The sequence below is a fragment of the Medicago sativa genome, chromosome 4 (assembly GCF_051527215.1).
Source record: "Medicago sativa cultivar Bolivia chromosome 4, Bolivia_mono, whole genome shotgun sequence".
Lineage (NCBI taxonomy): Eukaryota > Viridiplantae > Streptophyta > Magnoliopsida > Fabales > Fabaceae > Medicago > Medicago sativa.
Genome location: NC_140752.1, coordinates 29188886 through 29205436, shown reverse-complemented (window position 1 = coordinate 29205436; position 16551 = coordinate 29188886). Strand labels below are relative to the sequence as shown.

The window sequence follows — 16551 nt, the reverse complement described above, 5'->3', positions numbered from 1 at the left end:
TTTAGGATCAGACTGACGTGCAAATATATTTATTTCAGCACAGCTAGTGCCTCTGTCAGCGTTATTATCATCATATCCCAAAAATTCACAGATCGTTGAAAACAACCAAGAAAAATCAATAAATCAAAATTTCAGAAAACAAAAAAGATAACAAAATAAGAGTATATAACAAGATCGATATGATTCCAACATAGGCCTATTATCATGAAAATCAGAACATCTCACAAGCTTTTGAAAACAATCTACCTTTGTTAAACATTTGTTTCCAATTTTATAACTTTACGTCAACAAAGAACATTCAAAGTGATAAAAAAAACTGGAAACAAATGTTTAAGAGAGGTAGTTTGCAAGAGCAAAGGGTTAAAAGAAAGGCAGAGAGGTGAGCGGCTAGGGTTAACAACAACAGTTGAGGGGAGTTCTATGTGTGTGAGAAAGTGGCAAACTGACCCCTTAAATAAGGGGGGTTGCGGTGCAGGTAGTAATAGTGGGGCGTGAGCTTTTGACTCAAAAAGAAATTTTAACAAAACAGTGTGTGGAAAATTGGAGTTATGAATGGTTTTTTCAAATTTCTTTTCGCACCCTATTTATTTTTCGCGCGCTGTCCAATTTTAAATTGTTATGTTAAAACATATTTTTGATATTTTGGATTATATCAAACGAGTCCATCTTTGCTCCATTTAGCAATACTCCATTTACGCCTGTTCACTTCTTAGATGTGTGACACATGGCAAAAATGAGATTAAAAGGTAAGGAAAAAACACTTGTTTACTGAATAAAAAAGCAACATACGCGTTTCCTCTTCTCTTAAGTAGGCAGACACGTTCCTTTCTTCCTTCTTCCTCTTCTGGAAATTGAATTGAATTATTGTGTTATCAAGAATTGAATTATTGTGTAATCAAAACATAATTAGTATGATTAAATCAAATTTTAAAAATCATATCCTAACTTCATCAGTTTCTTCTTCTTTCTCGTGGAGTTTCATCTGCAACCATTATAGAGATCGGTGTCGGTAACGATCTTCTTTCTCTTGCTGTTCGATCTGTGTTGTTCCACTCTTCAATTTCACTCTTGATCTGTGTTGTTCCTTTTCCTCCGGTATGTGATTCTCTCCGACGACGTTGCTTCGCTTCACCGCCGCTTTAGAATGGTCGCCGGAAGAAGACTGGCAGCGGTAATTATGAGAAGACGACGAAAGAGCGTATGTGCCATGGACAACGACGGGTAGAGGTTGACGTAGGGATGAGAGGAAGAGGGAGAGCTGTGAAGAGGAGAGGGAGCTTGAATACAATGGAGCTATGTTTTCTGGTTTTTTTTTTTATGTTTAATCTCAGCCTTTCGATGTTTTTGTGCCACGTGTCTTGCATCCATAACCCTAAATGGATTAAATGGAGTATTGCTAAATGGAGCAAAGATGGACTTATATCAAACACAGTTTTAAATAAAAAACTGCAATTAAAATAGTTTTGTTCAGTTCCTTATTTTTTAGCAGATCAAACACACCTTTAAAATAACATATTATATATCAATATAAAAAAAGTTAGGTTAATCAGTAAAAGTTTTGTATTTCTCATTGCTAAAAAAAAACTTTGTATTCCATTGACACAATTTGGATCAGTACATTTCAATTGCACAAATTAAATCTCAAAAACATCCAATTGTCACATCTCAAAACTTATTGCAATGTCATTTAACGGTTTAATTTTTAACTTCAAAAGAGTACATGGCCAAACATGGATTTAAATTGACATTTGTTTAGGTGTAATAAAATGTGTAAAAGATCTATTTTACAAGAATTGTCAATCCTGCTGTTAAATAGATAGCATTTCTCCCTAAAAAAAAGGGTTAAATATGTGTTTGGTCCCTATAAATATGTCAACTTTTCGTTTTAGTCCCTCTAAAATTTTTCTTCAACTTTTAGTCCCTATAGAATTTTCAATCACTACTTTTGGTCCCTATTTTCAATTTAATTTTTGTATTTTTTAATGAAATTGTGCAGAAATGTGTAAAATATTCTTAAAAAAATTCCTAAAAAAAATTAGGATTTTTTTTAACAAAACACAAATTAAATATGAATTTTTAACCGTAAAAAAAATAAAAATTTATATTAATTTCATGTTTTGTTAAAAAATTCTAAATTTTTTTAGGAGTGATTCTTATAATATTTTGAATTTTTCTGGAAAATTTTATTAAAAAATATGAATTCTACATATGAGTTTACTTTAAAAGAGGGACCAAAAATGAAGATTGAAAATTATATAGGGACTAAAAGTTGAAGGAAAATTTTAGAGGGACTAAAACGAAAAGTTGACATATTTATAAGGACCAAAAACATATTTAACTCAAAAAAAATAGATAGCATTTCATCGTTTTATAAGAAAAATAATATTAAACGAGGTTATTATATAAAAATATTAAACGAGGTTATTATATTTACTATGCCATTGGATTGTAACAAGAAATATGGAAGGTTTTGTGCATCAGATAGTTTTCTTGATATAAAAATCAAACATAGTTTGGGTGATATTTTCATCTTACCCAAACATAGGTCATAAAATACTGATATATAAATTCCAATGTAATATACACCCAAAATTGAAGACTTACTTCATAAGTAACTTTTTCTAAAATAAAACAGAATCCCTAAAGAACAATTCTGAAATATATAAATTATTATCAATAAACATAACTAATTATCTTAATTCTTAATCTAATCTGCATCAACCATCATGCCGGTCGGATCAAAATGTTCCCTTATGTACAAAAGCTCAAGCATTCCCTAATCCCCAGGATAAATATATACCACAGTAGTCCCGTGAGTGTAGCTCAGTTGGTAGCTACCAGGGTTCGAACCCCGGATTCCCCACTTCTCCACATATAATGTGTGTGAATCTAACTACTAGGTTACTTGAAAAAAAATATATATACCACAGTAGAGGATATCATCACAGTTCTTCCGCAAATATTGTATCAAACAAAGATTGAACTGCAGCCAAAAGTCATACAACCAAAATGAGCTTAGGTACCGTTTGGCCAAACTTTTTTACGGTCTAAAAGCTACTTTAAAACAAAGTTAAAATAAAAGTCTTTAAGAAAGAAGCTAAAGTTGTTTGGTTTCTTTATTTTTTTCTTAGTTTTAAAGTTATTTTTAAGTTAAAAGTTGTTTGGCAAAATATTGTACAAAACTTTGAATTTTTTTTTTTTTTTGTGGTGTGCGGTGTTCGAACCCCAGACCTTGCATGTATTTATGCATTGTCCCTATCAACCGAGCTAAACTCACGAGAACAAAACTTTAAATTTATTATGAATTAACATAGTAAATAAAAAAATGTTTAAAATATAAAAGATATTTTTTTTACAAATACTATATTTACTCAATACGTTTATTTTGTGTAACATGAATACAAATTCGTATCATCATATAAATGGCTTGTTAAATATTTGAATAGGAGAAATAATTTAAGGAGGCTCAAATAATAACTTAAATAATATCAAAATAGTTGATTTTTTATTTTCCAATTATGCTCTATAAAAAATTTCGTTATAAGAATACTATATTTTTGGTGTCATTCAAAAAGATAAGAATTTATATTATATGATATTATGTTTGTTACATTGTTGGTGTCATTGAAAAAGATATGTTTAATATTTTTGAATAAGAAAAAGACATGCATAGTTTGTTACAATATAGAGGTGTAAAAATATATAAGTATAATTTTTTTAGGCATTTATACTTGTACTTTTAATTGAAATCAAAATTTTATAAAAATAATTATATGCTTTATGCAACACTAAAAATAAATTAGACGCATTAGCGTAACAAAAAAACTGAACAGACATAAAGTATTACTCTAAACGTTAATGTGTGTGTATATATTTGCGAGATTGAAGAAAGGAAATAAAAATATTTGTGAGGTTGTGATGATTAAATGATATTAAAATTAAATATAGAAGTGATAAAAAGATAATAAAATTCCTTAAAAAAAGAGATAGTAAAATTAAATTTACCGGTTCAAAAAACTAAAACAAAATTAAATGGAAGAAAAAAGCAAATTGAAATATAATATTAAAAAAATAAAAGAAAAGGTTGTTAGCGTGAGTTGAAGAGAAGTGCTTGTGAAAAAAATTGTCGAGAAGTAGTTTTTTGAAGTAGCATTCAACAACTTTTGGTCAAAGCTCATTCCATTCAACTCATATGTGATTAAAAATATTTGTGAGGTTGGGATGATTAAACGATATTGAAATTAAATATATAAGTGATAAAAAGATATTAAAATTCCTTCAAAATAGAGATAATAAAATTAAATGGAACAGTTCAATAAAATAAAATAAAATTAAATGGAAGAAAAAACAAATTGAAACATAATATTAAAAAATAAAAAAAGGTTGTCAAACGTGAGTTGAAGAGAGATGCTTGTGAAATAAACTGTCGAGAAGTAATTTTTTGAAGTAGCATTCAACAACTTTGAGTCAAAGCTCATTCCGTTCAATTTTATGCATTCTAATTTTTTTTAGAAGGTACTTTATTGATATTGTGTTTGACCTAACCTCTCCTTAAAAATGTAAAGAAGCTGAAAAAAAGTCAGGTCAAACAATACCTTAGTATACCAACTTAATTTTGAGCTTAATAACCACATGATTTAGTTTGGTTTGCGGTTTTTATTTACCAATCAAACCAAACCGCAAATACGAAAAACAATAGTTAAACATATGTCCACTTAGACTAATACTCCGAAACTTAATTCGAACTTTTATAAAATGACATCTCTTGTTAAGTTTCTTCTTTACTTTTTATTCAAAAATGTATTTATGTGTTAGTTGAACTTTTAGAGAAGGATAAAATTTTAGTCTTTTGCATTTCTTAAAGAATATGATTACTTTTTATCCACGTTTTTACTTTGGTCTATCTTATTAAAAACATTGTTGAATGAATATAAAATTGTAATGTTGGATGAAATTTAAAACTTTGTTGAAAATATGTTATTTTTTAACTTTTTAACTTAATTTTAACCTTGAAAACAAAAAATTGTATTGTTCGAAAAAATCGCACCAACCAATCCAACCCAAACCCCATTGCTTTGATTTGATTTGGTTTGGTTCATATTTTATTTTAAAATTCAACAACTAAATCAAACCGCTTTTTTTTTTATCTGCATGACTTTTAACTTCAAAATCGAACCAAATCGCACTGCGAACACCCGTTCCCATGTAAATGCATGGTCTTCACATCCGAATTCTCCCCATTCTTAAACCTTCCACTACACTGCCCCATAACATGGCGTCCTTGTTGGTCTGTGATTTGATGAATCCAGATTTGACTTCATGGAATTCCAATGTTGTTACCAACATATAATTTGTTAGAGGTGGAAGAGCATTATCGATAATTTCAGTGGAGAGTGAGTTCATACACCTACCATTTCCAACGAAGGTAGAAATTTGATTTTGTTGCATGTTAGTTTTTCTTCTGTAGTTCTGAAATTCATCGTTGTTTAACACTGATGACGGTTTATTTTTTTAATTTAGGGTTTTTCGTTACAGTTTTGTGATTTGCGAAATGGAAATGAGTGAATTCTGTTTTTTTTTTTTTTGATTGCATGTTAGTTTTGTTTTGTTGTTTGTAATTTCGTATAGTCATTGTTGTTTGACACTATCTGAAACTCACACACAACTGCGAGGTCCGGGCTTGAACATGTATGAAGGTGTCTAACCTGTTTGGTTGTGTGTTTCTATTTTGAGTTTTTTTTTTAGAATTTGAGCGTTCTTCTTTTTAATTTTGTGTTCACTTTTCGACCTTGTTTGGATTTACAACTTAATTGCAGCATATAACACAAACGTTTATTATGATAAGCGCTAAAAGACCTGTTTACATTGGCTTTTTGAGCTTATCTACTGTATAAGTTTATGAGACTGTTTGGGAGAACTTAGGAAAACAATTTAACTTTATTTTATCTTTTGCTATAGAAATAGCGTATGTAAGCTTATGCGTAAGTGCTTATCATGATAAGCACTTGTGCTATAAGCTGTAAATATGCTGTTTATTCAAACCGAGTTAAAATAAAGTTAAATTGTTTTCATATAAGCTATAAACTGTTTTCGTAAGCTATCTTGGAGAACTTATGGAAATAAGCTGAAAGCAACTTATGGACAATGTTTTGAGTTATTTCCATAAGTTCTCCCAAACATTCTCACGACATTTATGGCAGTAGAAAAGCTGAAAAAGCCAATTTATGACTATGTTTTCTATCTTTAATTTTTTCAAGGCAAAATGCCAAAAGAAATCTTCTTATGCACGGGGTTTTGTTTTGTAATCAATTTTGGAATTTCTTTCTGATTGAACATCAGTCTGAAATCAGTCTGAAATCACGATTCTAAATAAAGTATAACTGATCTGGACATTGGGCGGCACGGCAAGGCAGCATAGACGTTTATACGTTGTTTTGCTGTTTGAGGTTCATTATAACTCTGGTTATGTTGTTCAATTTGAGTTTCATGCTAACTCTGGTTATGTTGTTCAAGAATGCATGCTAGTGATGTCTTACAAATCTGTGGTTTTTTCTTTTCTTTTTCTGAAACGGTCAATGTTAGTATGTTAATTTGTTAGTATCTGTTAGAGGTGGGAAACAAACCCGAGACCTATGTTTGTGCATTGTTTGTTGTTCTAGCTCAGAGTTGGCTGTTTGAAGTTTTTGATCAATCCTGTGTGTCCTTCCTACCATTTGAAGTAGTTTAGTTTATCTAGTAAAAAAGACTTGGTACAGGTGAAAGCTTTTCAGTGGCATGTTGCAAATGTGGATCTTTGCAATATTTGTTTAGAGTAAGCTTATTATGGATGTTCAACCATATGCCAAGCTTTATTATGTTTATGAGTTTGATATGATCGAATTTAGATCACCGGTCAGCTAGCTAAAACGGTTTAGCTCGAAGTTTGTTTTGATTTGATTTTCTTAAATCTTAAATATCAAACCGTAAGCTTACTATAATTATAGTATTCAATCATTGTATAACTAAGTTATTCATGAGTTACCAAGTTGAATTCAAGATCAATTGTTTTTTTTTTATTAATTCTAAGCTATGAAGTCCTGCTGAATAGATTGGTTTGACTACAACCTCTAACTTCAGTTGGTTGTATCTGATGCTAATCTTCTTGTTATGTTCTCGAGCAGCCGGGAGATCTGTTCCTGGCAAATTGAGAGATTAAAAATGGTATGTTTTTCTTGCCAATTTCAAAATCACATTCCACATATGCTTATGTTTTGTTGCTTTATGGTCCTCACTTACAAGTACGACTGTAGTGTCCCTTGGGATATGAGCAGCTGTAATTGTTTCTCTCTTGCTTTTCGTAATTGTTTTATATATTTCTGTGATAATTGTGTAACAATTTTGATTATTGTACAATTATTGCAGGGTGATGATTCTAGTCTGGAGAGTGACAATTTTGATTGGAACACTGATGATGAACTTGAGATTGAGAGCTTTAATTCCTTTTTCTTTAGAAGTAAGCTTTTATGTACCTTTTTCTTTCCAAAAGTTATCTGCATGGGCAGTCTAATATTACGAAACTCCAAGCAGACAGACTATGCGTCTGTAGAAGTAAGCTTTTATGTACCTTTTTCTTTCCAGAAGTTATCTGCATGGGCAGTTTAATATTACGAAACTAGTAGACCAATTTCCTGAAAGTTAAAGATAATGCATATACGCCGGCCTATTCTCAATCCAAATACTGTTAACTTAAGTGATAGGCAACCAATTAAAAGTGATTAACCAAAATATTGACTAACCTACCAGGTCATTGCAGAAAAAGAAGCTCTGAGAATTGCGACCTTACCAAAGTAGTTTTACATATATAATATGCATTTAAATTTTGTGGATTATATACATTTCTGATTTCATTGTAGCTAGTTCCTCTTGAATCAAGTTCCTTATTTATACAGCTATTGAATTGATGGTTTATCCAATCCAATTACCTACACCTGAAAGTGTTTTAAACCCAATGCACAATGAAATGCATCATTGAGAAAAATGCATATCGAAATATGATTTTTCACAGGAAATGGAACCATTAAAATACTAACATATATTCTTTCTCCCCGAAGGCAAGCTCCTCTGCAGGTCCTTCTAATAGCAAGGTCTTTGAACATTTCATCAATATGGGATTTCCTGGAGAAGTCGTTTCCAAAGTAATACAAAAACATGGTATAAGCACTGTTTTACTCTATTTAAGTGTGGATTACTAGATTTGATTCATAAAGCTCGCAAATAATCCTGCTCTGATGAAATCCAGGCGAGGAAGATGAAGATAAACTACTTGAAGAGATTCTCACATATTCAGTAAGTATATTTTTTCTTAAGCCTTTACAGTAAGCATTTTGTCGTTTTCCCTCAAAACTACTATCAAGTTATACCCAATATGCAGTATCCCCCCACTTTGAGTTCCACGACGAAAGGTTGCTGCCTTGTGACTCAGAAGAGGTCACAGGTTCAAATCTTGGAAATAGCCTTTCAATTTCTCACTTTTTGGTGGTAAAGTTGTGCACATCTCCCTCCCCAGATTCCACCTGGTGGGAGCCTTGTGGTGGGAGCCCCATGCACTGGATGTTCTTTACGTAGAATAATATTTTACCAATCCCCAGATTCTACTACCTTGATACACTTGAAATAATATTTTACCAATCTCAATGATATCCATAGGACTGTGGTTCTGCTTGCTTTAATTTTTTGTAAGAACTAATTTGCAAGATTGCCATAATAAAATTTGTAGGTTCGTGGACAGTCAAAAGTCAAAACAAGTAGGTAGGCAATATTACTTATCTACGTGTGCTAAAGAAGGCAATATTATAGCATAATACTGCAGGCTTAGACACCTCACTTGACGACCTGGTCGATTTTATCGGTGTTGCTCAACTGGTGAAAGAAGAAGATTCCCTTCTGCCTCCAGAAGATAAGGTAGTAAGTTTATGCATATGTTTTTCTGATTATTTTTCCTTACAATAATTTTATTTACCATTCATATGTTACATTTTGAACTTAATTTTTGACAACAACAATGCAGCGGGCATCCAAAACCAAGAAAGCGGAGTCTTTATGAATATGAAGTTCTAGGAAAGAAAAAACCAAAGGTGTCCGACAAGAGAACTCCATGTGAAGAGGAGGATGATGGCCAAACACTTAATCTGCCTAACCCAACGACGGGGTTTGGGGTTCCCAACGAGCCAAAGTCTATAATCATACACCGGACACTCCCTAAGAATTCTGTTGGACCTCCCTACTTCTACTATGAGAATGTGGAACTAACACCGAAAGGTGTATGGCAAAAAATATCTAGGTTCTTGTATGACGTGCAGCCGGAATACGTAGACTCAATATTTTTGTGCTGCGCCTAGGAAAAGGGGATATGTTCACAATCTCCCTATTGCCAATAGATTTCCGCTTTTACCTCTTCCACCACGAACAATACTTGATGCATTCCCCCTATCGAGGAGATGGTGGCCATCATGGGATCCTAGAACAAACCTGAATTGTTTGCAAATGGTACACGGTAGTGCACAACTCACCGACAGAGTCAGAAAAAAGCTAGAAAGTTGTGAAGAATTTGAAGAAGCATCGGAATCTGTCAAGAAGTATGTTTTAGAACAATGTCGGAAATGGAATTTGGTATGGGTGGGCAAGAATAAAGTTGCCCCCCTAGAGCCCGACGAAGTGGAAATGTTGCTGGGCTTCCCTAGGAATCATACAAGGGGGGGGTGGAATCAGTAGGACCGACAGATTCAAATCACTTGGAGATTCTTTCCAGGTATGAAAATACTCTCTCTCGATGCAACGAGTCTCTACAAAGAATTACTTTCATTTACAGTGCATCAATGGCATTTTTGTGTTTTACATTGTATTCAGCATAATTTTGTCCAAGTGCCAATTTTTTTTTTCTTTCTCTAATACTATTTTTTTCTTTGTTTTTCCCTGTGAAACTTTCCAATAGATTGTGATAGCAACTTACATTGTTTTTCTCTATAAAAGAAATTTGTGGCTTATGCATTTAAGTTTTCCATGTACAATTCGCTTTCCTTATGTGTTCAGTTTATTTCCGGTTGACACAGTGGCGTATCACCTATCTGTTCTTAAAGAAATGTATCCTAATGGGATCAATCTTTTATCCCTCTTTTCTGGAATTGGTGGTGCAGAAGTAGCTCTCCATTGACTCGGCGTCCCTCTAAATAATGTTGTGTCGGTTGAAAAATCTGAAGTGAATAGGAACATTGTTAGAAGTTGGTGGGAACAAACTAATCAAAAAGGTAACTTCATTGATATCGATGATGTGCAACAGCTAGATGCTGAGCGTTTGGAGCAGCTCATGAGTGCATGTGGTGGTTTTGATCTCGTTGTTGGTGAGAGTCCATGCAATAACCTGGCTGGAAGCAACAGGGTTAGCCGGATTGGACTCGAGGGAACAGAGTCAGCCCTCTTTTACGATTACTTTCGAATTTTAGACTTGGTGAAAGCTATGGCACCGAGATTTCAATGAAATTGTATATAGAAATTTCATTTTCAGGCTGTGTATAATCCAAACATGTAGGATATTCTAATATAACCTCAACATTAGGCATACACTTGTAATCCATTTTTATTGTCGAACAAGGAAAGGATCAAATAAAATTTTTCCTTAACATTTCTGGTTTCAGTTTACTACTATGTTAGTACATTATTTATGTTTAAGGGTCAGTATGTCTAAAAATGATAGACGAGTAAACTATGAATACTGTTATATGATTCTAGTTAGTTGCAAGTCTTTCAGCTTGTTATTTTTCTGTTTCATCTATGGATAGATTTTTTTTAGGATCAACTTTTGTCTCTTGCATGCCGAGATTGTATGCTAGAATAGAAAAGATATAGAACACTGGGGTTTTTGATTTTGTGGGATGAATATTGGTTTTACCGTTTAATAGAACCATCCTCGCTGTAATTGATTTTATGATTGAGTATATGTACAGGGCTCAATATGTGTCAGAGATGAAAAACTCAGGATTTGCAAGACTGATATAGGTTTTTGAAAGTGAGAAAAAAATGTAGGTTTCTAAGTGGTGTTGCAAGGCAAAAGGGTGTAGGGTCAGAGGTGGTAGGAATTGGTGTGATAGTAGGTCTGGAGATATATGATGGCTTTGTGGGATATTATTTAGAGGACCCCAAACGTCCCATATAAATTAGATCAAACGTTGCAGTACTATTAGTATGATTAAGAGGGAAAGGGATTTACAACAGCGCCGCTATAGCTGTGCTATCTTACAACACTGTCTTGATTTCTGTCCCCTGGAAAAGAAAACTTCCAGTCATTTTATGAACTTCTCAACAAGTACTTATCGGACAAAAGTTGAAATGGTCTTGTAATGACTGAGTTTTTGAATAGTATACATTGAGATCAGACCATTTCATTGGACTCACTGCTATAGCATAATACTGCAGGCCTAGACTCCTCACTTGACCACCTGGTCGATTTTATCGGTGTTGCTCAACTGGTGAAAGAAGAAGATTCCCTTCTGCCTCCAGAAGATAAGGTAGTAAGTTTATGCATATGTTTTTCTTTTTTTTTTTCCTTACAATAATTTTATTTACCATTCATATGTTACATTTTGAACTTAATTTTTGACAGCAACAATGCAGCGGGCATCCAAAACCAAGAAAGCGGAGTCTTCATGAATATGAAGTTCTAGGAAAGAAAAAACCAAAGGTGTCCGACAAGAGAACTCCATGTGAAGAGGAGGATGATGGCCAAACACTTAATCTGCCTAACCCAATGACGGGGTTTGGGGTTCCCAACGAGCCAAAGTCTATAATCACACACCGGACACTCCCTGAGAATGCTATTGGACCTCCCTACTTCTACTATGAGAATGTGGCACTAACTCCGAAAGGTGTTTGGCAAAAAATATCTAGGTTTTTGTATGACGTGCAGCCGGAATACGTAGACTCAATATTTTTGTGCTGCGCCTAGGAAAAGGGGATATGATCACAATCTCCCTATTGCCAATAGATTTCCGCCTTTACCTCTTCTACCATGAACAATACTTGACGCATTCCCCCTATCGAGGAGATGGTGGCCATCATGGGATCCTAGAACAAACCTGAATTGTTTGCAAACGGTACACGGCAGTGCACAACTCACCGACAGAGTCAGAAAAAAGCTAGAAAGTTGTGAAGAATTTGAAGAAGCATCGGAATCTGTCAAGAAGTATGTTTTAGAACAATGTCGGAAATGGAATTTGGTATGGGTGGGCAAGAATAAAGTTGACCCCTAGAGCCCGACGAAGTGGAAATGTTGCTGAGCTTCCCTAGGAATCATACAGGGGGGGGTGGTATCAGTAGGACCGACAGATTCAAATCACTTGGAGATTCTTTCCAAGTATGAAAATACTCTCTCTCTCTCTCTCTCTCTCTCTCTCTCTCTCTCTCTCTCTCTCTCTCCTCTTCTCTCTCTCTCTCTCTCTCTCTCTCTCTCTCTCTCTCTTATATATATATATAGATATATATTTCTAATACGTCCGTTAGTCGAAATAAATAAGGCAATAAGAGGCTTATTTGGTGGTAGTTAGAATTGGGAGTGCATTAGATCTCTCAAATATCAAGTGAAAGGGAATTTGTGTGTTCTTTCTGTTCATTGGCAACAATACATTCTTTCTATTCATAATCTAAATCAGTTTTTATCAATACCAATAAACTTTGAATAAAACGTTAAAATCGATTTTGATGCAACGAGTCTCTACGAAGAATTACTTTCATTTACAGCGCATCAATGGCATTTTTGTGTTTTACATTGTATTCAGCATAATTTTGTCCAAGTGCCATTTTTTTTTTCTTTCTAATACTATTTATTTTCTTTGTTTTTCCCTGTGAAACTTTTCAATAGATTGTGATAGCAAGTTACATTGTTTTTCTCTATAAAAGAAATTTGTGGCTTATGCATTTAAGTTTTCCATGTACAATTCGCTTTCCTTATGTGTTCAGTTTATTTCAGGTTGACACAGTGGCATATCACCTATCTGTTCTTAAAGAAATGTATCCTAATGGGATCAATCTTTTATCCCTCTTTTCTGTAATTGGTGGTGCAGAAGTAGCTCTCCATTGACTCGGCGTCCCATTAAATAATGTTGTCGGTTGAAAAATCTGAAGTGAATAGGAACATTGTTAGTAGTTGGTGGGAACAAACTAATCAAAAAGGTAACTTGATTGATATCGATGATGTGCAACAGCTAGATGCTGAGCGTTTGGAGCAGCTCATGAGTGCATGTGGTGGTTTTGATCTCGTTGTTGGTGGGAGTCCATGCAATACCTGGCTGGAAGCAACAGGATTAGCCGGATTGGACTCGAGGGAACAGAGTCAGCCCTCTTTTACGATTACTTTCGAATTTTAGACTTGGTGAAAGCTATGGCGCCGAGGTTTCAATGAAATTGTATATAGAAATTTCATTTTCAGGCTGTGTATAATCCAAACATGTAGGATCTTCTAATATAACCTCAACATTAGGCAAACACTTCTAATCCATTTTTATTATCGAACATGGAAAGGCAACTGTAGCAAATAAACTTTTTCCTTAACATTTCTGGTTTCAGTTTTCTACTATGTTAGTACATTGTTTATGTTTAAGGGTTAGTACATCTAGAAATGATAGACGAGTCAATTATGAATAACGTTATCTGATCTAGTTAGTTGCAAGTCTTTCAACTTGTTATTTTTCTGTTTCATCTATGGATAGATTTATTTTAGGATCAACTTTTGTCTCTTACATACCGAGATTGTATATTTGTATGCTAGAGGAGAAAAGATATAGAACACTGGGGTGTTTGATTTTGCAGGGATGAATATTGGTTTTACCGCTTAATAAAACCATCCGCGCTGTAATTGATTTTATGATGGAGTATATGTAGAGGGTTCAATATGTTTGAGTATATGTACAGGGTCCAATATGTGTTAGAGATCAAAAACACAGGATTTACAAGACTGATATAGGACAAAAGTTAAACTGGTCTTGTAATGACTGAGATTTTGAATAGTATACATTGAGATCAGACCATTTCATTGGACTCACTGCTATAGCATAATACTGCAGGCCTAGACTCCTCACTTGACGACCTGGTCGATTTTATCGGTGTTGCTCAACTGGTGAAAGAAGAAGATTCCCTTCTGCCTCCAGAAGATAAGGTAGTATGTTTATGCTTATGTTTTTCTGATTTTTTTTCCTTACAATAATTTTATTTACCATTCATATGTTACATTTTGAACTTAATTTTTGACAACAACAATGCAGCGGGCATCCAAAACCAAGAAAGCGGAGTCTTTATGAATATGAAGTTCTAGGAAAGAAAAAAACCAAAGGTGTCCGACAAGAGAACTCCATGTGAAGAGGAGGATGATGGCCAAACACTTAATCTGTCTAACCCAATGACGGGGTTTGGGGTTTGGAATCAGTAGGACTGACAGATTCAAATCACTTGGAAATTCTTTCCAGGTATGAAAATACTCTCTCTCTCTCTCTCTCTCTCTCTCTCTCCCCCTCCCTCCCTCCCACTCTCCCTCTCTCTCTCTCTCTCTCTCTCTCTCTCTCATATATATATATATATATATATTTATTTCTGATACGTCTGTTAGTCGAAATAAATAAGGCATATTATTTGGTGGTAGTTAGAATTGGGAGTGCATTAGATCTCTCAAATATCAAGTGAAAGGGATTTTTTGTGTTCTTTCTGTTCATTGGCAACAATACATTCTTTCTATTCATAATCTAAATCAGTTTTTATCAAGACCAATAAACTTTGAATAAAACGTTAAAATAGATTTTGATGCAATGAGTCTCTACAAAGAATTGCTTTCATTTACAGCGGATCAGTGGCATTTTTGTGTTTTACATTGTATTCAGCATAATTTTGTCCAAGTGCCAATTTTTTTTTTTCTTTTCTAATACTAATTATTTTCTTTGTTTTTCCTTGTGAAATTTTCCAATAGATTGTGATAGCAAGTTACATTGTTTTTCTCTATAAAAGAATAGATTGTGATAGCAAGTTACATTGTTTTTCTCTATAAAAGAAATTTCTGGTTTATGCATTTAAGTTTTCCATGTACAATTCGCTTTCCTTCTGTGTTCAGTTTATTTCAGGTTGACACATTGGCTTATCAGCTATCTTTTCTTAAAGAAATGTTTCCTAATGGGTTTAATCTTTTATCCCTCTTTTTTGGAATTGGTGGTGCAGAAGTAGCTCTCCGTCGACTCGGCGTCCCTCTAAATAATGTTGTGTCGGTTGAAAAATCTGAAGTGAATAGGAACATTGTTAGAAGTTGGAGGGAACAAACTAATCAAAAAGGTAACTTCATTGATATCGATGATATGCAACAGCTAGATGCTGAGCGTTTGGAGCAGCTCATGAGTGCATGTGGTGGTTTTGATCTCGTTGTTGGTGAGAGTCCATGCAATAACCTGCTGGAAGCAACAGGGTTAGCCGGATTGGACTCGAGGGAACAGAGTCAGCCCTCTTTTACGATTACTTTCGAATTTTAGACTTGGTGAAAGCTATGGCGCCGAGATTTCAATGAAATTGTATATAGAAATTTCATTTTCAGGCTGTGTATAATCCAAACATGTAGGATCTTCTAATATAACCTCAACATTAGGCAAACACTTCTAATCCATTTTTATTGTCGAACAAGGAAAGGGAACTGTAGCAAATAAATTTTTTCCTTAACATTTCTGGTTTCAGTTTATTACTATGTTAGTACATTGTTTATGTTTAAGGGTTAGTATGTCTAAAAATGATAGACGAGTCAACTATGATTAACGTTATATGATTCTAGTTAGTTGCAAGTCTTTCAGCTTGTTATTTTTCTGTTTCATCTATGGATAGATTTTTTTTTGGATCAACTTTTGTCTCTTGCATTCCGAGATTGTATGCTAGAGTAGAAAAGATATAGAACACTGGGGTGTAATAGAACCATCCGTTTAATAGAACCATCCGCGCTGTAATTGATTTTATGATTGAGTATATGTACAGGGTTCAATATGTGTCAGAGATGAAAAACACAGGATTTGCAAGACTGATATAGGTTTTTGAAAATGAGAAAAGAATGTAGGTTTCTAAGTGGTGTTGCAAGGCAAAAGGGTGTAGGGTCAGAGGTGGTAGGAATTGGTGTGATAGAAGGTCTGGAGATATATGATGGCTTTGTGGGATATTATTTAGAGGACCCCAAACGTCCCATGTAAATTAGATCAAACGTTGCAGTACTCTTAGTATGATTAAGAGGGGAAGGGATTTTATGTTGTTTGAAAATTGGCAACAATCACAATTTTATTTGATAGAGTTTGTACAGATGAAAATTGAGCAATCAATTGTTGAGCAATAGTCTGAGAAGGATGGCCAAACCTATGATATCACAAATCAAAATCAGTGGAAAGAGTGTGACTACAAATAATATACACATTAGCATGATCTTGAACATGATTATCTCTTCTCAGTCTTTATGCTTTCTTTTCTATGTAAAATGGATTGCAGAGATTTGGTTGAACTTAGTGAAGGGAAAGA

The 16551-nt window shown here is 33.9% G+C and overlaps 1 protein-coding gene, 1 non-coding gene and 1 pseudogene across 5 annotated transcripts; 2 read left to right on the top strand and 1 right to left on the bottom strand.

Moving 5' to 3' along the window:
- LOC146927585 (small nucleolar RNA Z122) lies at nucleotides 1-82 on the bottom strand. Its single transcript, XR_015009256.1, has one exon. It is a non-coding gene; the product is annotated as a small nucleolar RNA Z122 (small nucleolar RNA).
- A 5081-nt stretch (nucleotides 83-5163) lies between these two features.
- On the top strand, nucleotides 5164-10343 carry LOC146927584 (DNA (cytosine-5)-methyltransferase DRM1-like). Of its 3 annotated transcripts, none has more exons than XM_085700844.1 (7): nucleotides 5164-5425; nucleotides 7067-7200; nucleotides 7402-7587; nucleotides 8091-8190; nucleotides 8279-8325; nucleotides 8849-8940; nucleotides 9047-9185. In XM_085700844.1, the coding sequence occupies exons 2-6, from the start codon at nucleotides 7147-7149 to the stop codon at nucleotides 8852-8854; spliced, it is 393 nt and encodes a 130-aa protein (XP_085556970.1). In that variant the 5' UTR covers nucleotides 5164-5425; nucleotides 7067-7146; the 3' UTR covers nucleotides 8855-8940; nucleotides 9047-9185. The 3 variants fall into 3 exon arrangements, 2 of the variants coding, with proteins under 2 accessions (XP_085556970.1, XP_085556969.1); XM_085700843.1 differs by having other exon boundaries at nucleotides 8756-8940; XR_015005750.1 differs by adding an exon at nucleotides 10173-10343 and having other exon boundaries at nucleotides 5169-5425; nucleotides 7161-7200; nucleotides 7402-8190; nucleotides 8756-8940; nucleotides 9047-9787.
- Nucleotides 10343-15852, top strand: LOC146927583 (DNA (cytosine-5)-methyltransferase DRM2-like; annotated as a pseudogene). Its single transcript, XR_015007952.1, has 8 exons — nucleotides 10343-10414; nucleotides 10491-10560; nucleotides 11449-11540; nucleotides 11636-12385; nucleotides 12998-13419; nucleotides 14091-14182; nucleotides 14289-14489; nucleotides 15229-15852. The product of XR_015007952.1 is annotated as a DNA (cytosine-5)-methyltransferase DRM2-like (transcript).
- The last annotated feature ends 699 nt before the right edge of the window (nucleotides 15853-16551 follow it).

Excerpts from the sequence above, each read along its gene's own strand:
- LOC146927584 (XM_085700843.1), top strand. The coding sequence starts at position 7,147 with ATGTTCTCGAGCAGCCGGGAGATCTGTTCCTGGCAAATTGAGAGATTA. Across the intron at positions 7,201-7,401 it reads AAATTGAGAGATTAAAAATG|GGTGATGATTCTAGTCTGGA; the intron begins GTATGTTTTTCT and ends CAATTATTGCAG. Across the intron at positions 8,326-8,755 it reads AAGAGATTCTCACATATTCA|GTTCGTGGACAGTCAAAAGT; the intron begins GTAAGTATATTT and ends TAAAATTTGTAG.